Source organism: Schistocerca serialis, chromosome 8 (genome assembly GCF_023864345.2).
Source record: "Schistocerca serialis cubense isolate TAMUIC-IGC-003099 chromosome 8, iqSchSeri2.2, whole genome shotgun sequence".
NCBI lineage: Eukaryota > Metazoa > Arthropoda > Insecta > Orthoptera > Acrididae > Schistocerca > Schistocerca serialis.
In genome coordinates, this window is record NC_064645.1 from 485,933,872 (window position 1) to 485,958,344 (window position 24,473).

The 24,473-nt window shown below is 39.2% G+C and overlaps 1 protein-coding gene across 1 annotated transcript in view; it reads left to right on the forward strand.

Moving 5' to 3' along the window:
- LOC126416626 (sodium-dependent noradrenaline transporter-like) overlaps nt 1-24,473 on the forward strand; it is a 387,224-nt gene that overhangs the window by 342,598 nt on the left and 20,153 nt on the right. Inside the window, exons 9-11 of the mRNA XM_050084387.1 lie at nt 566-706; nt 14,034-14,133; nt 14,252-14,352. Coding sequence (XP_049940344.1) covers nt 566-706; nt 14,034-14,133; nt 14,252-14,352 — 342 coding nt within the window. The remainder of the gene's footprint in view (nt 1-565; nt 707-14,033; nt 14,134-14,251; nt 14,353-24,473) is intronic.

Sequence of the window (24,473 nt, forward strand, 5' to 3'; positions counted from 1 at the left end):
GTTTGTCAAAAAGAATGTTGCCTTTGCTCCAGTGATTCCCATTTCAGTTCCTGGAGCATCTCTGTAACATTTACATGTTATTTGAACCTACCGGTAACAAATCTAGCAGCCCACCTCTGAATTGCTTTAATGTCTTCCTTCAGTCCGACCTGGTGCAGATCCCCAACACTCAAGCAGTACTCAAGAATATGTCACACCAGTATCCTATATGCTGTCTCCTTTAAAGGAGAACAACACTTTCCTAAAATTCTCCCCCATCATAGTTCTCACATGGTTGTTACATTTCATAATGCTTTGCAATGCTATGCCCAGATATTTAAATAACTTGACTGTGTCAAGCAGGACACTAGTAATACTGTATCCAAACATTACATGTCTGTTCTTCCTACTCATCCTCATTAACCATTTGTAACTATACATTACGATGTTACATAGAGCACATGATAAGCTGAAAAATAAAATTACTCACATTTAAAAATAATGAAAGATTTTCACTCACATTTGCTGTAAATTTCAATAGTATCTTTCAAAAAATGTTAATAACTATTTAACTTTTCTATTCCAGATGGGTGGTATGGAATGTGTTATCACTGGTCTGATGGATGAATTTCATGGTTTCTTCCATGGAAAGAAATTTGCCAGAGAAATATTTACACTCATAGCAGCCGCAGTTTCTTTCTCAATTGCACTCATTAATGTCACTCCGGTATGTTAAACAGTTTGATATTTGTGTTTATTTTTATACAAATATTCTTTTGAATAAATTATTTTTCTTCTAAAATTTCCATTCCTACATTGTCAATATGTCATTTATGTAATTATTAAATTACTGTTAAAATTAGTATGAACATTTCTTTTTAGTTGCTTCCTTTTTCATGTTTTTCTTTCTTTACTATAACATAAAACGAAAAATAATGCAATCTTGTGTAAACAATGTTACTTGCATATCTGTCACTAGTATCACTCTATGGACATAGGGAAGGCTATCAAATGCTCAGTTCTTTAGATATCTACCAGTTGTAAGCATTTGTCTGATAGTGAGACTGATAATTGCCATGGCTGCAACAAGGTATCTACTGTTGTTTGTGTGATTGTGTGTGTGTGAATGAGTGTACTTTCTAGAGAAAGAGCTAGTGCTCAAAAGCTTGTGTGAATGTTGTTTTGTGTTATATTTTCTGTGCTCCACGCACCTATCTCCTTCACGTATACTTTTGTCATTAGACATACACAATTGTTCCTCTGTTATGTATTGATGTATTGCACACTACATTATAACATAACCCGGCACTCCAAGCTGTTCATGGTCGCACAAATCAGTGTTTCATGTTTTGACCCTATGCAGATACAAAGTAGACCAATGCTAAAGATGTATAGACATCCCCTCATCATTACTCTTTCCTTAATATCAGGAAATGCTTCATAAACACATTTCCCAGTGTCACAGCTATCCCATGCTTCTTGTTGTTCTCTCCTTAACCTGTTTGTGATTTCTAATTTGCCTTGACCATGATCACCTACAATGTCATAGACCTTCTCTCTGCCAGTAAACCACTCATATATATCTTACAGTATAATCATATCATGAAAAGGAAAGTTGCTGCTCACCATATAGCAGAGATGCAGATAGGCACACCAAAAAGACTGTCACAAACAAAGCTTTCAGTCGGTAAGGCCTCTGTTAAAAATAGACGACAGACACACGCATACACACACTCACACAAACACAACTCACATATGACTGCAGTCTCAGGCCTCAGACTGTCATCCATTTTTGACAAAGGCCTTACACACACACACACACACACACACACACACACACACACACACACACACACACAACTGCACACATATAAATTTGGTGCCTCCTGAAATTGCTGTCTGAGGCATATACCCTGGTTTGCCCCCCCCCCCCCCCCCCCCCCCCCCCCAGATCTGGGCCTGACATAGCTGTAGCCCCTGGAAGTTTTATTGTTCTTCACACAGAGATAGTGCCGAGACAAGAAACAAAGACTCATTGTCTGAGTTCAGGACAGTGAAGATAGTGCAAACATAAATAGGGGAATGGAGAGTACAAACATATGATAACCAACTTAGAACTTATGCTCTGGACTAACAATCTGTAAAATATGAACTGTAGGAACAGCTCCTTTGCTCCAGCCAGACTTTAGCTGCACAGCAATTCAATGGGCCAGATTACTCCAGGATGAGATGAGTGTAGCAGCAGGGAAACAAGCCAGAGGGCCTACTGCCAAAATCTGAATGCTTACTGAAATCTTCAACCTCAGCACTTACACCATGCCAGCAGCTAACCACATCTAGGACACTGGGGGCAATAACCAGCATTTTGACGGCACTTGATGGGCCATGTATGTGACCTCAACCACAACAAGATCTGTCTCTTCTTGTCTGTACCACAGGTACCCCAAGTACTATCCACTCCTGTGGATCCTGTCTCCTCTGCAGAAAGTATAGGACTGTCATTATCCGTCCACTTGACTGCAAGTGGCATGTCAATGTTAGATCTAGGTGTCCTTTACAGGGTGGGTGGGGACCAGGGAGGACTCATGGTGTTGTACAGATCCCCCTAACCAACAAGTCTGAGGTGCTGTTTTTCACTGAAACTGAAACTGAGCTAGTGGGACACACTTCACCTGTTTTGAGGAAACCTGTTTTGTCTGGTGTCAGGAGGAGGCAAATGCAAAAGGGCAGGGGACTATTAATTGTCGGCAATTCAAACATACAGTGAATGATGGTACTCCTTAGGAAAATGGCAGCAAGGGACAGGAAAGGACGCCAGGTGCACTCAGTGTGTATGGCTGGGGGCTCATGCAATATGTCAAAGAGGCTATTCCAACAGCCATCAAGAAAACAGGGTGCAACAAACTGCAGATTATGATGCATGTTGGAACAAATGATGCCTGTCTGGAACAAATGATTCCTGTCATATGTGATCTGAGGTCATATTTGGATCATTCCAGCAACTGGCAGAAAAAATTGCTCATGGAGTTTCAATGAAGCTCACAATTTGCAGCATTGTCCCCAGAAGTGATCATGTCTCTTTGGTTCTGAGTCAAGTGAAAGGACTGAACCAGAGACTTTGAAGATTCAATGACAAGCTAGGCTGTGACTTCCTGGACTTGCACCATAGGGTGCACCACAGGCAGCTGTAGGGTAGCCGACTGTGTGTGGGATGTATACAAGGTTTTTTTTAGATTAGGCAATTCTCCATCCAATGATAGCTGTAGGAAACCCAGAAGTATCGCTGTAAGATCAAAACAAATGCCTCCCACAGGTGAGAGTATTAAAATCCTAATGGTAAACTGCCACAGCATTTGCAACAAAGTGCCAGAGTTTGAAATGCTCATTAAAAGCAGTGAATCTCACATAATACTAGGTACAGAAGGCTGGTTGAAATCTCAAACTGATAATGGTGAGATTTTATGGGAAAATTTAAGTGTATATTAAAAGGACAGGAAAAAGGAAGATGGAGATGGTCCATTTGTCACAGGAGACAAGAAACTCAGATCTACCAAGATCGAAATTGAAGCTGCATGTGAGACTGTTTGGGCAAGACTCAGTATCAGAGGTGGGCATAAATTGATAATTGGATGGTTCTATCACTCATTAGACTCACCTCCTGATGTAACCAAAAACTTCAGAGAAATTTTCAGTTCAATTGTACATAACTTCTCAAGTCATACTGTAATCATCAGTGGAGACTTTAATTATCCAACAATTAATTGGGAAAATTACTGTTTTGTTAGTGGTGGATGTGATAAGACATCCTGTTAAACATTACTAAGTGCCTTCTCTGTAAACTATTTGGAACAGAAAGCTAGGAACCCCACTCATTCTGGAAATATATTGGATCTAATGACAACAAATAAACCTGACATCTTTGAGGATGTCCACAGTGAAACTGGTATCAGTGACCATGATGCTGTTGTGGCAACAATGATTACCAAAATACAAAGGACAGCTAAAACAAGCAGAAAGATGTATGTGTTCAGTAAACTAGATAAGAAATCAGTAGTGTCATATGTCAGTGAGGAACTTGAAACTTTCAGCACAGATCAGGAGCATGTAGAGGAACTCTGGCTCAAGTTTAAAAGAATAGTTGACCATGCACTGGATGGATATGTACCCCGTAGAACAGTCCATAATGGGAGGGAACCTTCATGGTTTACAGCCACTGTAAAGGAACTTCTAAAGAAACAGAGATTACTGCATAATAGGTGTGAATCAAAGCACAGGGCTATAGATCGAGAGATGTTGAATGAAACGCATTTGGGTGTTAAGAGAGCAATGTGTGATGCCTTCAATGACTACTGTGACAGAATATTGTCTCATACATAAAGACTGTTAGTGGCACCAAAGTTAGTGCCCAGTCCCTATCGAATGAGAAAGGAACTGAAACTGAGGGTAGCAAAGCAAAAGCTGAAATGTTTAGCTCTGTTTTCAAATGTTCATTTACAAATGAAAACCAAGGGGAATTTCGCCAATTTAATGCTTGTACCACTGAAAGGATGAATGAAACAAGTATTAGTGTCAGTGGTGTTGAGAAACAGTTGAAATTATTAAAATTGAACACAGCTCTGACATGGTGTTACGGAATCCCTGTCAGATTCTGTATTGAATTGGCAGCTGAGTTAGCTACTCTTCTAACTATAATCTGTCATAGATCCCCTGAAAAAAGAAACTGTACCCAGTTCTTGGAAAATGGCACAGGTCACTCTTGTCTACAAAAAGCGTAGTAGAAGTGATCCACAAAACTACTGCCCAATATCCTTGATATCGATTTATTGTAGAATCTTTAAACATATTCTGAGCTTAAACATAAGAAGGTATCTTGGATAGAATGACCTCCTAACTGTCAAATACTGTGGACTTTGAAAATGTCGATCATGTGAAACCTAACTCACACTTTTCTCACATGACATACTGAAAGCTTTGGATCAAAGCAACCAGATAGATGCAGTGTTTCTTCATTTCCAAAAGGCCTTTGACTCTGTACCATGCCTGCACGTATTGTCAAAAGTATGATCATATGGGGTATGAAGTGAAATTTGTGATTGGACTGAGGACTTTTTGGTAGGGAGGAGACAGCATGTTATGTTGGATGGAGAGTCATTGTCAGACGTAGAATTAACTTTGGGTGTACCACACCAAAGTGTGTTGTGACTCTTGTTGTTCATGCTGTATATTAATGACCTTGCAGACAATATTAATAGTAAAATCTGCCTTTTTGCAGATGATTCAGTTATCTATTATGAAGTACTGTTTGCAAGAAGCTTCATAACTATTCAGTCAGATCTTGATAAGATTTCAATGTAGAGCAGAAATTGACAACTTGCTCTAAATGTTCAGAAATGTAAAATTTTGTGCTTCACAAAATGAAAAAATGTAGTATCCTATGACTATAACATCAATGAGTAATGGTTGGAATCAGCTGACCCATACAAATTAGATTAGATTAGATTAGATTTACTTTCATTCCAATTGATCCGTAGTGAGGAGGTCCTCCAGGATGTGGAACATGTCAGAAAAACAACAATACATGACAAATATTTAAACTAAAACAAATAAGCTAATGTACCATTCCACAGGTCCCAAGTGGAATGATCGTCATTTTTTAATGAACACTAAGAGTCATTTTACAAATACTATTGCACTGAATTTAAAATAAAAAAGTTTTATATTTATTTATAAGGTAAGAAACATGTAATACAACTACTGTAATACTTATTTACAATGAACACATTACTGCACTGAAATGGTGCAGAAGTTAGATTATACTTACACACACACACACACACACACACACACACACACACACACACACACACAAATTTTCAGTGAACACATTACTGCACTGAAATTGTGCAGAAGTTATGTTGTACTTATATACAAATCAGTTGGTTTTCCTCAGAAATTCATCAATGGAGTAGAAGGAGTTGGCCACCAATAAATCCTTTAGGCTTCTCTTAAACTGAATTTCATTGGTTGTTAAGCTTTTTATGGCTGCTGGCAAGTTATTGAAAATGTGTGTTCCTGAATAATGCACACCTTTTTGTACAAGACTAAGTGACTTTAAATCCTTGTGAAGATTATTCTTATTTCTAGTATTGATTCCATGAATTGAGCTGTTGGTTTGAAAAAGTGATATATTTTTAATGACAAATTTCATTAAGGAATAAATATATTGGGAAGCTGTAGTTAGTATCCCTAGTTCCCTAAACAGGCTTCTGCAGGATGTTCTTGAGTTCACACCACATATAATTCTTACTGCACGTTTTTGTGCCCGGAAAACTTTAGCTTGGCTTGATGAATTACCCCAGAAAATAATCCCATATGACATTATGGAATGAAAGTAAGCATAGTATGCCAGCTTTTTCATTTTTATATCCCCTATGTCTGACAAAATTCGCATTGCAAACAGAGATTTGTTAAGACGCTTCAGCAGTTCTGTGGTGTGCTCCTCCCAGTTGAATTTATTATCAAGCTGTAATCCCAAGAATTTAACACCGTCCACTTCTTCTATCTTCTTGTCATCATATGTTAGACATATACTCTTGGGACACCCCTTACAAGTTCTGAACTGCATGTAGTGTGTTTTTTCAAAGTTTAGTGACAAAGAATTGGCTAGGAACCAGTGATTAATGTCTACAAATATTTTATTGGCTGATCTTTCTAAGACTACACTTGATTTGCTATTTATTGCAATGTTTGTATCATCAGCAAACAAAACAAACTTGGCATCTGGTAATGTTACTGATGAAAGGTCATTGATATACACAAGAAAAAGTAAGGGCCCCAAAATGGAACCTTGTGGGACCCCACATGTAATTAGTTCCCAGTTGGATGATGCCTGATAGCTTGATACATGTCTCTTTCCTAATAACACCCTTTGTTTCCTGCCAGAGATATAAGATTTGAACCATTTTGCAGCATTTCCTGTTACACTATAATATTCTAGTTTACTTAAAAGGATATTGTGATTTACACAGTCAAATGCCTTTGACAGATCACAAAATATACCAGTTGCCTGCAATTTTTTGTCTAATGAATTAAGTACATTTTCACTGTAAGTGTAGATAGCCTTCTCAATATCAGAACCTTTTAGAAATCCAAACTGTGACTTTGACAGTATGTTATTTGAGATAAGATGGTTATAAAGACGACTGTACATTACTTTTTCGAAAATTTTTGAGAATGCTGGCAACAGTGAAATTGGACGGAAATTTGATGCTATTTCTTTATCTCCCTTCTTAAACAGTGGCTTAACTTCAGCATATTTCAGCCATTCGGGAAATATTCCACTGATAAACGACTGGTTACACAGATAGCTTAATATGTTACTTAGCTCAGAATCACATTCTTTCATTAACTTTGTTGATATTTCATCATACCCACTAGATGTTTTTGATTTTAAAGATTTTATGATGGACATTATTTCTGTTGGGGTAGTGAGGGTCAAATTCATATTATGGAAGTTACTTGAAATGTCTGGTCTAAGGTAATCCATAGCAGCATCTACCGAACCTGACAACCCCATCTTTTCAGTAACAGTTATAAAATGTTTGTTAAAAAGTTCTGCAACACTATACACATCTGTCACCAATGCATCATTTACTCTTAATGCTATTTGTTCCTCTTCATGTCTGGTTCTACCGGTCTCCTCCTTCACTATATCCCATATTGTCTTTATTTTGTTATCTGATATGACTATCTTTTCCTTGTAATATATTTGCTTTGACATCCGTATTACAGTCTTTAATATTTTGCAGTATTTCTTATAATGTGCTATAGCATCAACATTGGAAATGTTTCGGATTGACAGATACAGTTTTCTTTTTGTTTTACAAGATACCCCTATTCCTCGAGTAATCCATGGCTTCTTTGTAGACTTTGCTCTAACCTTGGTAAGTTTTGGGGGAAAGCAGTGTTCAAATAAGGTAAGCACTTTATTAGCAAAAATGTTATATTTTTCATTCATGCCACGAGCACTGTAAACATCAGTCCAGTGAATGTCTCTGAGGAGTGTCCTAAAATAATCAATTTTTGGCTTACTGATTACCCTCTTGAGCTCAGATTTAACAGATTTTATATCCTGTTCAGTATTAACATTTAACAGAAGGAACTGCATGTCATGGTCTGAGAGGCCATTGACTATTGGTTTTGTAATATAATTTTGTTCATTTGACTTTTCTATAAAGATATTATCAATGGCTGTTTGTGAGCAAGTGGTTATCCTAGTGGGGAACTTTACTGTGGGAATTAAGTTGAATGATAGTGTTATTAACTCAAATAGGTTCTTATTGGGAGAGTCTTTAAGGAAATCTACATTGAAATCACCAGCAACCACTATTTCTTTGTTTTTGGTTGTTAAATGGGCCAGTACAGCTTCAAGGTGGTTTACAAACAGATTAAAGTTACCTGCAGGTGCTCGATATACACTTAATATTATGAAAGATTTTTTGTGAAAATCTAATTCTGTTGCACATGCTTCCATATGCTGTTCTAGGCAAAATTTATGAATGTCTATGTTCTTAAATTTATGACAGTTCCTGATGAATGTGGCAACTCCTCCTTTCTCCATTTCTGATCTACAATAGTGAGATGCTAACCTAAACCCTGTAACACTTAAAAGTTCTATACCAGTGGTCACATGATGTTCAGAGAGGCAGATTATGTCAGCTGGGTTTGAAGACTCTAATTCATCTATGCAGATAGTTAATTCATTAATTTTATTTCTCAGTCCTCGAATATTTTGATGCAATAAAGATAGCTGACATTTCACATTGACTGACTTAAAATTGGATGGAGTTAAAATATCTGCTGACAGTTGAAAATTCTTAACCAATGGCTGTTTATGTTGATGTAATAAGCTGGAATTATGTTTTTTGATTTCTTTCTCAAACTGAAGGTTTGTCTCAGTTCTAACCTCTCTTAAAATTTGTTTTCTTTCTGTCCTCCCTACCCTAAAAAAGGGTCTTTTCTGAGTCCTATAACCACTGGTATTTTACCACTCATGACAGTGCCTCCCCCCTTTAACTTTCCTGCTATTTCCCCAGCCAATTTACCCTTCCCCTTCCTGTTGAGGTGAAGGCCATGCCTAGTATAATCCCACCTACTGACAGAATCAACATGAACCACACCAATGTGTGACCCCGCACCCGACATGAGCAGCCGTTCCAGCTCCAAATTAACTCTCTTGACAGAAGAGTTCAAATGAGGTCGGTCATGGCGCCCAAGAACAGATACAAACTCAACACTGGTATGCCTCGATGCTGATGCAATCTTCGCCAGGTCACACTCTATGCTGTACCCAGGATCTCTGTCAATACTGTTACCTGCCCCACCCACTATAACCACGGTGTCTTCCTTAGTGAAATCTTTGCAAAGTGATCCTAAATCCTCTGTCACCTGCTCCAGACCAGCACTAGGTTTAAAAAAATTGGTGACCTGGTATTCTGATCCTAGTTCATCCTGCAAGAGTTGGCCAACACCTCTTCCATGGGAACTACCTAACAACAACACTTTCTTTCTCTTTACTGATTTCCCTACATTCTTACTTTTCAATTTGCTGCTGAAAGTTTGTTGTGCCCTGTCTACACCTGTAACTGCTTGAGGCTCACCAGCTTCTAACTGAAGCAACAGGTCAAATCTATTTTCCACATTCACCATAAAGCTGTCAGACAAAGTTCTAGGCCTGTTCCTCCTGTTGCCTGTTGCCACTTCCCACCTCTCTTTACCCTTCTCCCTCCTTAACCTGTCAAGATCTCCCCTGGCCTTGTCTAACTCAGCCTGAAGGGCAGCAATTTTCCCCTCCTGTTCCAGTATCTTCCTATCTCTACTACAAATCCTACAAAACCACTGATGAGTCTCATTTACTTCCCCTATTCCCACGCCACTACAGTCACCCACATGGAAAAAACTACAGCACCCATCACACCAAAGCCCCGACCTAACAATTCTACGGCAAGTCAAGCACTTTTCACTCATGATAAACGTAATAATTTATTAAGAATAAGTCAGTTAAATTACAGATAAACACGAAAATATGGTTACACAAATTTGGCCTATACGCAACTGTGTGTAAACAAAAACAAAAGTGCAAAGTTTCTGAAACAACACGTTAAACTTTACGCTACTTTCCGGAAATGCTAGTTAAATAATGAAGAGGTACGCTAAGTTAAATTGCTGGAGAGAGCAAGGAACAACTAAACGAAATTCTATAGATTTGCTGCAGCAGAACGTAAACAGAAAATACGACTGTACGGTCTTTTCGCGTTTTCTGCTATATTACGTAATGAGAAATGAAACCTTTAATGGTACACTTAAACGGCACACTAATACACTTATTTACCACGTAATCAGTACTAATCTATGTGTTTTATAATCTAAAATAACTTATCTTTACGAGAACACCAAACCTCGCGCTAGTCGCTTGGCTGCAGGGATGGCTTTTAGGGATAGGAAATGGAATGATCACGTAGGCTGAGTTGTGATTGAAGCAGGTGGTAGAGTTTGGGTTATTGGTAGTATACTGGGGAAGTGCAATCAGTCTACAAAAGAGATTGCTTACAAATCACTTGTGTGACCAATTCTAGAATATTGCTCAAGAGGGTGGGACCTGTACCAGATAGGACTAACAGGGAATATTGAAATATACAGAGAAGGGCAGCACAAATGGCCAGAAGTTTGTTTAATCTGTGGGAGAGTGTCAAAGATATTGAAGGAACTGAAACCACAGACTCTTGAAGACAGACATAAACTATCCTGATAAGTCTATTGACAAAGTTTCAAGAACTGACTTTAAATAATTGCTGTAGGGGTACACAATAATCCCCTATGTACCACTCACATAGAGATCATGAAGATAAAAGTAGAATAATTACTGCTTGCACAGAGGCATTCAAACAATCATTCTTCCCATGCTCCATACGTGAATGGAACAGGAAGAAATCCTAATAACTGGTTGAATGGTATGTACCCTCTGCCATGCAACTTATGGTGGTTTGCAGAGAAGAGATGTAGATGTAGATGCAGATGTACAAAAACTGGCTGTCCATCCAGGCTGGGCACGTCAACAGAGCAGGACTCTGAATCGGCATCTGATGTGTGTTGCTTCTGCTGTGAGCCCACCAGCATCTCATTGGGACCTCCTGCATGGGTCCAGGCACAGCCTGGATGGGCTGGAGGTCAAGTTTACATCCTCTCAGCTCCAAACCACTATGGTCTGTCAGCATCTGCCACCGCCTCTGACTCACCAGTCCTGGGTTCAATCCTGGGCCACAGCTATCCAGTGCTGAGGCTGCACTCTGGCCCATTCTGACCACAGTTACAAGAACAGAAGTGTGCTCTTGGTACTGCACAGGGCCTAATGATGCTCAGTTAGAAAAGTTTCCACCATGTGACATCAACGAAACCGCTGACACTGGCACGCCAGCCGTCCCCCCTGAGTTATCCCCCCTGAGTTGTCGACCTCTACCGCCGCCCGCTTCTGTGGTCATTGCATCAATATCCGTCTGTCCCAGAAATAAATTGTTTGTCACCACTGGCTGCCTACAACTTCTATACCAACTCATAGTCTCCGCTAGAGAACCACTCGCTCACACCCATTACCCCACTACACTGTATTTGATTGATTTAGAAGCTTGGGATTTCTAATATATAGTTTCTGCTCAATGTGATTCTCTCCTGCTAGTATGAGTAGTTCACTCATAACCATATCACTTCTCTTGGTGTTTAACTGCATTTCAAACATCATTTTATGTGAACTGTTACCCTTTTCATTGATACGGATTTACTTTCCCCTTCAGAATGAGTTGAGATTTATGTTAAACATCTGTGAGCCTGAATAACATCTCTTCATCCCTATCCAGGTCAAATGCAGCATTTTTCCTTGTGAATAGGCTGCACAGAAGATGAAGAAGTTCTTTCACATTCTGAGATAGGTTTCTTCTAGTAAACTGAATCAGCCATAATCCATTCATAAAATTCCTATGTTTAACAGCTATCACATTTCTTCTCAGAATTGCCAGATTCCTTGTGTCTTATTTTGCAAGCAATACAAACTGCTGGGGCTGCATTCTTCTTGCAGTCTTTCATACATTCCTTCTCCTCACGGTGTGAGCAAACCTTTTCCGTAGCCATACAGAACTTAGTTATACGTCTATCTCTACAACTGATAAATGCTTGTACTGTTAAATAGTCTTGTAGAAGAATGGATCTAAATTCAGTGTATATTTGACCTCTATAATGAGAAATTTCCTCAGTTTTGAGCTGAATTCAGTGCCATGGTGCACCTTGGCTCTGTCTTGGTGGTTTGTTCCGATCTTTGTCTTAATTTTTTATTCAAATTTGTGTCTACTAAAATTGTTTCCCATGTATGTTCTGCTACCTGATACCCAATATACAAATCAGTCCCATGGCACAGAGGAGTGTTGATGCACAGCAATTTTTAACAACATTAGTCAGCAGGTTAGTGCTGAAAAGACAATCGTGATCCTCTCTTCTAATGACTTGTTCCTCTGACATCTCCACCATGTCAGAAAGTGGCAGTAACAAAACTGGTGGAGCAAGTGTCTTATGGCAACAAAGAATATTTATTTAATCTGGACTTATTGTGGAATAAGCACGTTATGCAGTTTTGGAGTTTTACCACAATTCAATTGTTTATTATATTCTAATTGGCTCATTAATCTTGTTTCATTTATTCAAATATAAAGTGACTTAAAGATGGTCACTTGACAAAACGGGTTGTCTGTGAATAAATATACATTACAGCAGTTGGTGGAGGTTCCATGATGCAATTTTTTAAATATGTTGAAGTGGTGCAGTACTGTTTGCATGAAATATTTTAGATAATCTTGTACTCAGTATGAGATTTTCACTCTGCAGTGGAGTGTGCGCTGATATGAAACTTCCTGGCAGATTAAAACTGTGTGCCGGACCGAGACTCGAACTCGGGACCTTTGCCTTTCGCGGGCAAGTGCTCTACCATCTGAGCTACCCAAGCACAACTCACACCTTGTCCTCACAGCTTTACTTCTGACAGTACCTCATCTCCTACCTTCCAAACTTTACTTTAATCTTGTATTGGTTGCAGAAACAAATCATGTATGGGATAGTCCTAATAGTAACAGTAGATCTACTGGTGAATACAAAACATAAGTAAAAGCAAAATACAAGCATCTTCCTAATTAAAGATATAGACAAAATAAGGGAAAGAACATCTAGAGAAGTAAAAGTATTCGTTGAAAATCAGAGCCAACGGAATGGATAAGTATAACTAATATGCTCTTAAAAGGACAGTGGAAGGAAAGCATTGCAAACAAAGACCAAATTTGATATATTTAAATAAAGCTGCTGAGAACAGGCAGGGAACTAAAGAGACAAGAGATAAAATGACACAGGCTCCTGAATCAATGCCAATGAAAGACTACACAGTTATCCACTAACTTTGTATGCCAGAGTTCTGTTAGCTGGAAAATAAAACAAAGCTCTTTCTCTGTTTGTCCTCAGTTTAGCTCCTCTCTGGTATGAACTGAGATTTACTGTTTGCCCTTCCACATTACCATTACTTCTTCTACTCACCTTACTCTCTAATGAGTTTAGATTTATTCAGTCTCTTATTAATGTTATATTTCATGTATATATCTTAATACATAAACTTGAACATCCAAGTTAGAATGAAAGGATTAAATCTGTATTTGGGCAAACAAAGTTGGTATCCACTCATCAGCTCCCAAAACCCCAAAAAAAAAAATCAGTAAAAAGCAGCAACTTTCTTTGACACTCAAAAACAATTCGCCTCATGCTTTTAGAACCTGGAGATTCCCAATGAAGTAATTTTCCTGAATATTGCAGTGTTAGTGACATTTATTTTTTTCTTTTCTTCTTGTTACGTGGTTTTATAAGGAAGAAGCTTCGTGAAGGAAGCAAGTTTAATCTCTGTTAAGTGTAATTTACATTCTCTTCATGGAACAGTAAACTTATTTTTTGTTTACATAATTTTTTTATTCCAGGGAGGAATATACATGTTTCACCTGTTTGATACATATTCAGCAGGCATTTCACTTCTCTGTTCAGCACTGTTTGAAGCAATTGCTGTTTCTTGGTTCTATGGTAAGTATGAACAAAGGTTTTGTAACATGGTCACAAACCTTAAAATTCAATATTTAGGAAAGATAGATATAAATGTTGAGGTATAATTTTCTAATAATTGTATTCTTCAATTTTTCAGGATTGGAGCGATTCTCAAGGGATGTTGAAGCAATGCTTGGCTCAAAACCAGGCATTTACTGGAGGATATGTTGGAAATTCATAAGTCCCTCTTTTATTGTGGTATGTTTAGTCTAAGAAGATATTTTAGCTAATGATAGTATGTGTGAGAAAATATATTGTACAAATTATGCATTATGTGGGGGGGGGGGGGAGGGAAAATTAGATTGGGGGGGGGGGGGGGGGAGGGAAAATTAGATTATTAGCTGCTTAATAGACAGTCTTCAGTTTGATGATTGGTCTGATGCAGATCTCCACACTAGTCTATAATATGCAAGCCTCTTCATCTCTTGTGGTGTTCCTGTTAGTATTTATGAATGTGTAAGTTAATGCTGATAGAGAATATTCATATCCTCCAACTCTGAACTTCTGCTTCTTGTTTACACACACAGATAAAACCATGTAGCTTGGCTTAGTTTAGACTTTTCTCTGCTCCATTTGTTCTTGTGCTGGAATCTGTAAACTTTGATATGTTGCAACTTTCTACTAAATAATAGCAAGTTGTCCTTCTCACAGCATTTATATTATGTCTTCCATCACAATAAATAGCTTTGCAGGAACACTGCATAAATAGTTAGAATTGCTTATTCAACATGGCATTATATTATCTGACAGCAATGAATGACACTTCTCTTCAGTTTGACAGGTAACACAACCCTTTCTTGTTTTCTGTAATGTCACTTTCATTGTCATGATGTACTCTTCACCAGATAGTGCACACCACTTCTCCAAACCAGGGTCCCATGTCACAGAATTACTGCCAAGCAAGCAGGTGCCACAATTCATAGTAAACTGCCATTGTCTTCCCACCTTAAAGGCATGCAGCTCCTGTCCCCACCTGTTTATATGAACAAACAATAACAATACTCCCAAATAGTTTGCAATTTTAAATTATTTAATGAATAAAAAATACTTTCAAAGTGATATGTTAGAACAAACTGCATAATTACTGCATCCTAAATCCATTTCACTTTTGCTTACTGTAATCAAACTTTGGTCTCTCTCTACAATTTTTATCTGTCACACTTCTCTCCATTACCAAATGGATGATTCCCTGATGCTTCAGGATGTGTCTTACCCAATCCCATCTTTTAGTCAAGTTGTGTCATGAATTTCTTTCCTCCTCCATTTACCTCAGTATATCTTCATGAGTTATTTGATCTGCTTGCATCATCGCCAGTGTTCTTCTGTAGCACAACTTTTTGAAAGCTTCTACCCTCTTCCTTCCTGAACTTTTTATCATTCTGTACACATTGTGAATTTTGTTTGGTATTTTGTTTACCACCGTCTTGTATTAGTGTCTTCAAGACACATTAGTACATAATAAATTTGAACCTTTTGTAATTTTCTTGTAATTCATGGTTGCTTCCAGACATGAAAACTTTATGAGAAATATAACACAACAATAAGAAATCATAGTGGAAAGTCCAGGACAGAATATCAATAATATTATGAAAAGGATAGGTTGCTACTCAACATAAAGATGGCATTGAGTTGCAGACAGGCACAATGAAAAGACTGTAGACATTTAGTTTTCAGCCAAAGCCTTCTTCAGAAAACAGAACACACACACACAAACAGTTACGCCAGCAAACACACTTCATACATACATGACCACTATCTCGGGCCACTTTGGCCATTCTGAGAATATGATATCATAATGAAAGAAAAGACAGATTGCTACTTACCATAAAGAAATCATGTCAAGTTGCAGACAAGCACAATTAAAGGACACTTACTTAAAGCTTTTGGCCGCAGCTTTCATCAGTAAAAGAGAGACACATATCATTCATACACACAAGCAAGCACACTTCACACATATACAGCCACCAACTCCAGCATCTCGGGCCAGAATGCCACTATCACATGAGATGTAAGTAGCCATCTGGAGGGTGTGGAGAAGGGGAAGGGGAAGCAATAGTAGTGTATGGATGGTGAGAGAGACAAATGCTGTCTGGTGTAGTGTGCAGGGACTAGATTGCCAACAGGCGCAGCGTCAGGAGGTTGTGGGGCAGGGAGGTGGGGAAAAAAAGCAACAAAAAAGGAGAGGAGCAGGAAAAGACAGGCTGCAAATAAACAGGGTAGGACATGAGAATGGGGAGGACTGATATGACAGAGGGTTTGGAAACTGTTGGGTGAAGAGTTTGGGGAAAGCATGTTACTGTAGGTTGAGGCCGGCATAAGTACAGGAGAGGAGAATGTGTTGTAAGGATAATTCCCATCTGCACAGTTCAGAGAAGCTGGTGTTAGAGGGAAGGATCCAGATGGCTCAGGTAGTAAAGCAGCCATTGAAATCAAGTGTGTTACGTTCAGTTGCATGTTATGCTGCAGTGTGGCCTACTTTGCTCTTGGCCACAGTTTGGTGAAGGCTGTTCATGCTGGTGGACAGCTGCTTGGTACTCTTACCAATATAAAAAGATGTGCAATGATTGCAGCAGAGCTGGTAAATGACATGGCTGCTTTCACAAGTGGCCTGGCCCCTGATGGCTGGCCGAAGTGGCCGTGCGGTTAAAGGCGCTGCAGTCTGGAACCGCAAGACTGCTACGACCGCAGGTTCGAATCCTGCCTCAGGCATGGATGTTTGTGATGTCCTTAGGTTAGTTAGGTTTAACTAGTTCTAAGATCTAGGGGACTAATGACCTCAGCAGTTGAGTCCCATAGTGCTCAGAGCCATTTGAACCATTTTTTTGGCCCCTGATGGGGTGGAATAAACCTGTGACAGGACTGGAGTAGGAAGTGCTGGGTGGGTGGATTGGGCAGATTTTGCATCTAGGTCTTCCACAGGGATATGAGCTGTGTGGCAAGGGGTTGGGATCTGGAGTGGCATAGAGATGGACTATAATGTTGTGGAGGTTGGGTGGGCGATGGAACATCACTTTAAGAAGGGTTGGAAGTATCTCGGGTAGGATATCCCTCATTTCAGGATATGATGATAGGTAATCAAATCCCTGGTGAAGGATGTGGTTTGGTTGTTCCAGTCCAGGGTGGTTCCTTCACAACCTCAACACCTTCTCTCCCATCCACTTAATGTGGTCTCCTCAACCCAGCATGCCACCTTCCTACACTATGTAATCAAAAACATCCCGACACCTGACTGAAAATGACTTACAAGTTTGTGGCGCCCTCCATCGTAATGCTGGAATTCAGTATGGTGCTGGCCCACGCTGATGTCAGCTTCCACTCTCACAGGCATATGGCCAGTCAGGTGCTGGAAGGTTTCTTGGGTAATGGCAGCCCATTCTTCATGGAGTGCTGCACTGAGGAGAGGTATCGATGTCCATAGGTGAGGCCTGGCACAAAGTTAGCATTCCAAAACATCCCAAAGGTGTTCTATATGATTCAGGTCAGGACTCTGTGCAGGCCACTCCATCACAGGGATGTTATTGTTGTGTAACCACCCCGCCACAGGCTATGCATTATGAACAGGTGCTTGATTGTGTTGAAAGATGCAATCGCCATCCCCAAATTGCTCTTCAACAGTGGGAAGCAAGGAGGAGCTTTAAACATCAATGTAGGCCTGTGCCATGATAGTGCCATGCAAAACAACAAGGGGTCCAAGCCGCCTCCATGAGAAACATGACAACACCATAATACCACCACCTCCGCATTTTACTGTTGGCACTACACATGCTGGCAGATGACATTCAGTGGGCATTCGCCATACTCATACACTGCCATCAGATCACCACACTGTGTACCATGATTCGTCACTCCACACAACGTTTTTGCACAGTTCAATCGTCCAATATCTATGCTCCTTACACCAAGAAAGGCATTGTTTGGCATTTACCAGCATGTTGTGTGGCTTATGAGCAGCCGCTCAACCATGAAACCCAAGTTTTCTCACCTCCTGCCTAACTGTCATAGTACTTGCAGTGGATCCTGATGCAGTTTGGAATTCCTGTGTGATGATCTGGATAGATGGCTGCCTATTAAACATTACGACCCTTGTGATGTTCGCCTGCTTTATTTCTTTATTGATTGTCCTTGGTGTCAATGTACTGCATTGCTACACTGGCTGAAAAATGGGGTTGGAAGTTCAACAATGACTACTTTAAATGATGTAGCCAACAGGTGAACATTTGTGTTTTACAGTTTTTTACTTTCACTGTTCGCAACCTCTCCCCCCCCCCCCCCCCCCCCCCCAGTAGTACACAGTTATATGGCCAGTGCACTATTGTTTAACTTTCAGTAAGTCAAGAACCATGAAAATAGATTGTATGCCTGGAAGAGGCCTGGAGATACTGGAAGGTTTCAGATAGACTATATAATGGTAAGACAGAGATTTACAAACCAGGTTTTAAATTGTAAGACATTTCAAGGGGCAGATGTGGACTCTGACCACAATCTATTGGTTATGAACTGTAGATTAAAACTGAAGAAACTGCAAAAAGATGGGAATTTAAGGAGATGGGACCTGGATAAACTGAGAGAACCAGAGGTTGTAGAGAGTTTCAGGCAGAGCATTAGGGAGCGATTGACAAGAATTGGGGAAATAAATACAGTAGAAGAAGAATGGGTAGCTCTGAGGGATGAAGTAGTGAAGGCAGCAGAGGATCAAGTAGGTAAAAAGACAAGCGCTGGTAGAAATCCTTGGGTAACAGGAGATGTATTGAATTTAACTGATGAAAGGAGAAAATATAAAAATGCAATAAATGAAGCAGGCAGAAAGGAATACAAACATCTCAAAAATGAGATAGACAGGAAGTGCAAAATGGCTAAGCAGGGATGGCTAGAGGACAAATGTAAGGATGTAGAGGCATATATCACTAGGGGCAAGATAGATACTGCCTAAAGGAAAATTAAAGAGACCTTTGGAGAAAAGAGGACCACTTGTATGAATATCAAGAGCTCAGATGGAAACCCAGTTCTAAGCAAAGAAGGAGTATATAGAGGGTCTATACATGGGCGATGTACTTGAGGACAATATTATGGAAATTGAAGAGGATGTAGATGAAGATGAAATGGGAGATATGATACTGCGTGAAGAGTTCGACAGAGCACTGAAAGACCGAAGTCCTGGAGGGCGGTGTGGAGGGTAAAAATCATAGAGGAAGACCAAGAGATGAATACACTAAGCAGATTCAGAAGGATGTAGGTTGCAGCTTGCACAGGATAGAGCAGCATGGAGAGCTGCATCAAACCAGTCTCTGGACTGAAGACCAGAACAACAACAACAAGTCTCATTGATAGGTTGCAAGCAAACATCAACAGACTGCTACAATAGTAGCACACAGTTCTTGCAACATAATACAGTACATATTTATCAGTCATTGTTTTAGCACAAGGCCTATTACACTTATTTCACAGCTAAGCAGATGCATTGTTGTTGATCTAACCAATACAGGTTCCTTGTCTGAAACTCTGCCATGGGCTGACTGTCTTAGGACCAAAAATCGGGCCCTTGTATATCCTCACAGTAATAGGCACTGAAACTATCCACAGTTCCATGTTTAATTTTTAAAAATTACAATTAAAAACTAACTCATTGAATTAACTGAATACATCAAAAACTTCCTTCTTGTTAACAGTTTCTTTTACTACAAGAATTAAACTGAATTATTTGTTTAAATGATGAAATTAACGTATATAGTTATGCAATCAATACTTTTGACAAAACTGTTAATTACTTTGGAATTAATTAAGGGCTGGCTTTGCTAACATTTTTTCAAATAGAGCCAAATAAATACTTAAAGAAAGCCAGTGTTTCACCTTACAAATATTTATAACTAGTACAGAATTTATATTTGTCTATAAGTCAACAATAGAATTTAAGTTACAAAACAATTACCGATTTCATTCTATAATGAAAGATACTAACTGGGATTAGTCAAAATAAATTAGAAAATCAATTACATACATAAAACTAAGCACAAAACTAGATCTGGTGTTATAGTCTTTAAAACTGAGGGCCAACCTTTCTCTTTTCTGAAATGCAGATTATACTCACGTATGTTAATTGTAATTCATCAGACATGAAAATATTAATTTTAAGGAGGCAGATGGCAAAGCAAGAGGGGAAGTAAAAATAACCCAGTTTGCTTCGACACACCCTCTTCAACTGTTTGGCGGTCTATGTCAATTAACAGACAAGGTCGGCCTGTACGCTTTTGTGCTGTACGTATCCCTTCATGTTTCCACTTCACTATCACATCAGAAACAGTGGACCTAGGGATGTTTAGAAGTGTTGAAATCTCACGTACAGACATATGACACAAGTGACACCCAATCACCTGACCACATTCGAAGTCCATGAGTTCTGTGGAGTGCCCCATTCTGCTCTCTCATGATATCTAGTAACTACTGAGGTCATTGATATGGATTGCCTGGCAGTAGGTGGCAGCAAAATGCACCTAATATGAAAAATATATGTTTTTGGGGGTGTCTGGATACTTTTGATAACATAATGTAGTTGCTGACCTCCTCCTCTCCAATGTCTCCTCCTGCAGCTCTGTCCACATTAAACCCATCAATCACTAACAGTACCTGAATTTTGACAGACACCATCCCTTTCACACCAAAAAAGCCCTCCCATACATTCTAGTCATCTGGGGAGGCCATATCTGCAGTGGCAAAAACTCCCTTGCTCAATATGCTGAGGATCTCACCAAGGCCTTCACAGACTGGCACTACCCCCAGATCTAATTCACAAATAGATCTCCCATGCCATTTCCCCTCACAGCCCCCATCCTCCCACCACCCCAAGAACCAGTCACAGTGTCCCCTTCATCACCCAGTACAACCTGCACTATCTAACTCAGTCTGCTTAGCAGCTACTGTAGCTCTAAGAGTACCATCATGTGTCAATTAGAAAACAATCAGAAGTCTTGTACAAAAAGCCAGCCAGAGTCAGCTACCACAGATACCATGGTCTTTTAGCAACAACTACGGTGCTGAGTCTTCCTTTAATGAGCACACATACCTGATGCTGCCCATCACTGGAGTTTGGGTAATGACATGGGCTTGTGCATTGTCTAGCAGCATCATAAAAGCATCTGTGATACCAATACCAGTTGAAAATCTATCATTTGGAACAGCAGGGAGCATTAAGTCTTCTGTCATCTGTGTGTTTCTCCAATTTGGGATTCAGCCTTGCAAGTTCATTGAACAATTGGCAAACAGATAGCCCTGTCTGTGTCATTAACTGTTGTGGTGGACCAGTGCATAGTTCTGAGCCACCCTGTGTGGTAAGTGTAGGAATGCACATGAACTGTCATCCTTACAAACAACAGCAGTCATATCTGTTTTGCACACCAGATCATCAATTGGATGTCTGCAAATGCAGACATAGTAGCCCTAGTTTTTGTAGGCAAACTATGTATCCAAAAGATCTGTAGTGATTGTTCTGAGAGCAGTGCATGCAGTGGCTGGAATATTTGAGAAGGGGAACAACCAATACAATTTTCTCTTTCAAGAATTTTATGCAAGTGGAATTCAGGTGGTAGCACAAAGCATTGCAGAAAATTCTTTTTAATAGAGGACTAAGACTGCTATTGTGGTACATCATCAATTTATTTGAGTACACTTAGATCCAGTCATGAATCAACCATTGTAAACTGATCCACATCGGCATTGATTCCATGTAAACAAAAGGTGGCCCCCAATTGAGGAACTATATCTGTGCTTTGGTGGGCCAGAAAGATGGAATCTTTACATTATTGTTTCTGTTCCAGTATCCTGCGTTGTTGTTGTCATTTGGTGTAGGTGGCAGTGGCGTGACATTACTGGCCAATGGCAAAACCAGCTGTTCTTGTTTTATTGTTATGTGGTTACCGGGCTTCATCACTCCATGCACACATGAAAGAAGATGGAATACCTATTCATGAACCGTTCTGTATGGGGTCACCACTATGGGAATAATCAGGTCCCAGTTCAATTGAATAGTGAGTAGAAAACAAGAGTTATGAATGAATATGGTCTCAGTAGTAGGAATGAGAGAGAAGAAAGACTAATTGAGTTCTGCAATAAATTTCAGATGGTAGTAGTGCATACTCTGTTCAAGAATCACAAGAGTAGGAGGTATACTTGAAAAAGACCTGGAGACATGGGAAGACTCCAATTAGATTACACATTAGTCAGACAGAGATTTTGATATTAGATATAGGATTGTAAGGCATAACCCAGGAACAGATATAGACTTATATCACAATTTAGTAATGATGAAAAGTAGTCTGATGTTTAAGAGAATCATTCTGAAGAATCAATGTGGAAAGAAGTGGGATACTGAGTACTGAGGAATGATGAGGTGCATTTGAAGTTCTCTAAAGTTGTAGATACTGTGATCATTAATAACACAATAGGCATTTAAACATCTCTAAAAAGAGTAATCATGAAGTTCGATAGACAAATATAGTTACAAAGAAGATAGATGCAAAGAAACCAATTAGGGGTGAAAAAAATAGAAAGTGCACAGAAGCATGGGGGAAATGGCTGCAGGAAAAGCGTTAAGGAATTGAAATAATAATAATAATAATAACTGCTACAACTGATTCAGCATACAGAAAACTCAAAACAACCTTCAATGAAATTAAAAGCAGAATGCTCAACACTGTTAAACAAAGAGGAGAGAAATGATCAGTAGAAAGAGTTTATTGGAAACCTCTATGAAGTGGGAAACTGTCTGATGTGATAGAAGAAGAAATGGGAGTCGATGTGGAAGACATACAGAATCCAGTGTTAAAGTCAGAGTTTAAAAGAGCTTTGGAAAATTTGTGATCAAATAACGCAGAAGACATTCCTTTAGAATTTCCAAAATTATTACGGGATGTGGAAACCAAACAACTATTCAGGCTGATCTGGAGACATACCACCAAATTTTCAGAAGAACAGCATACACACTATCCCAAAGAAAGCAAGGGCAGATAAGTGCGTGAATTATTGCACAGTCAGCTTAAAATCTCATGCATCCAAGTTACTGACAAGAAAATTATACAGACAAATGAAAAAAGAAATTGAGGATCTGTCAGATGAAAACTGATTTGGCTTAAGGATGGGAAATATTAAGTATGTTCAAGAACCTAGAAGGGGAAAATAAGACTGGGAGACCAATAATGCAGTACTCAGATTAGAAGGGATGTAAGACAGGACTGTTGTCTTTCCCCCCTGCTGTTCAATCTGTACACTGAAGAAACAATGACAGAAATAAAAAGATATGTTCATGAGTGAGATTAGAATCCAGGGTGAATGGGTATCAATGACATGATTCACTGATTGCATTGCTATCCTCAGTGAAAGTGAAGATGAACTGCAGGTTCTGCTGAACTGAATGAACACTCTAGAGAGCCTTTATAATGAGCACAAACTATGGGTTGAGAGTAAACTGAAAATAGATTAAAGTAATGAGGAATAACAGAAATGAGATTAGCCATAAAATTAACATCAAAATTTGAATCCACAAAGTAGATAAAGTGAAGGAATTCTGCTATCTTGGAAACAACATAGCACATGATGGAGGAAGCAAAGAGGACATTAAAAGCAGACTAGTGCAGGCAAAGAAGGCGTTCCTGGGCAACAGAGTCTACTAGTATCATACACTGACCTTAATTTGATGAAGAAACTTCTGAGAATGTAGGTTTGGAGCACAGCAGTGTATGGAAATGAACTGTAGACTGTGGATAAACTGGAAAAGATGAAAATGAAGGCATTTGAGCTGTGGCCCTGTATAAGGATACTGCAAATTAGGTGGACTGATAAAATAAAGAATGAGAAGATTCTCCCCAGAATTGGCAAAGAAAATAAGGAAAACACTGACAAGAGAAAGGGACAGGATGTTATGTTAAGGCATAGCAGATAACTTCCATAGTACTTGAGGGAACTGAAGATGATAAAAACTTTGGAATATGTCCAACAAAACAGTTGAGGACATCAGGTGCAAGTGCTACTCTGAGATGAAGAGGTTGGCACATGACAGGAATACATGGTGGGCTGTGGCTGCATCTAATCAACAGAAGACTGAAAAAAAAAAAAAAAAAAAAAAAAAAAAACTACCAGAAGTAGTAATGTTCATATACAAATGAAACTCCCTGTGTAACCTGCAACCTAGGGGTCCAGATGGATAACAAGCTAAAATGGCATCAACACATAACCTCAGTTCAACATGGCTTAGTGGCTTATTCTTACAAGCATCTCTCATTGCCTTCACCTAACAGCAAAAGTGTTTAATTGTTTTGCATATTTTCACTCTC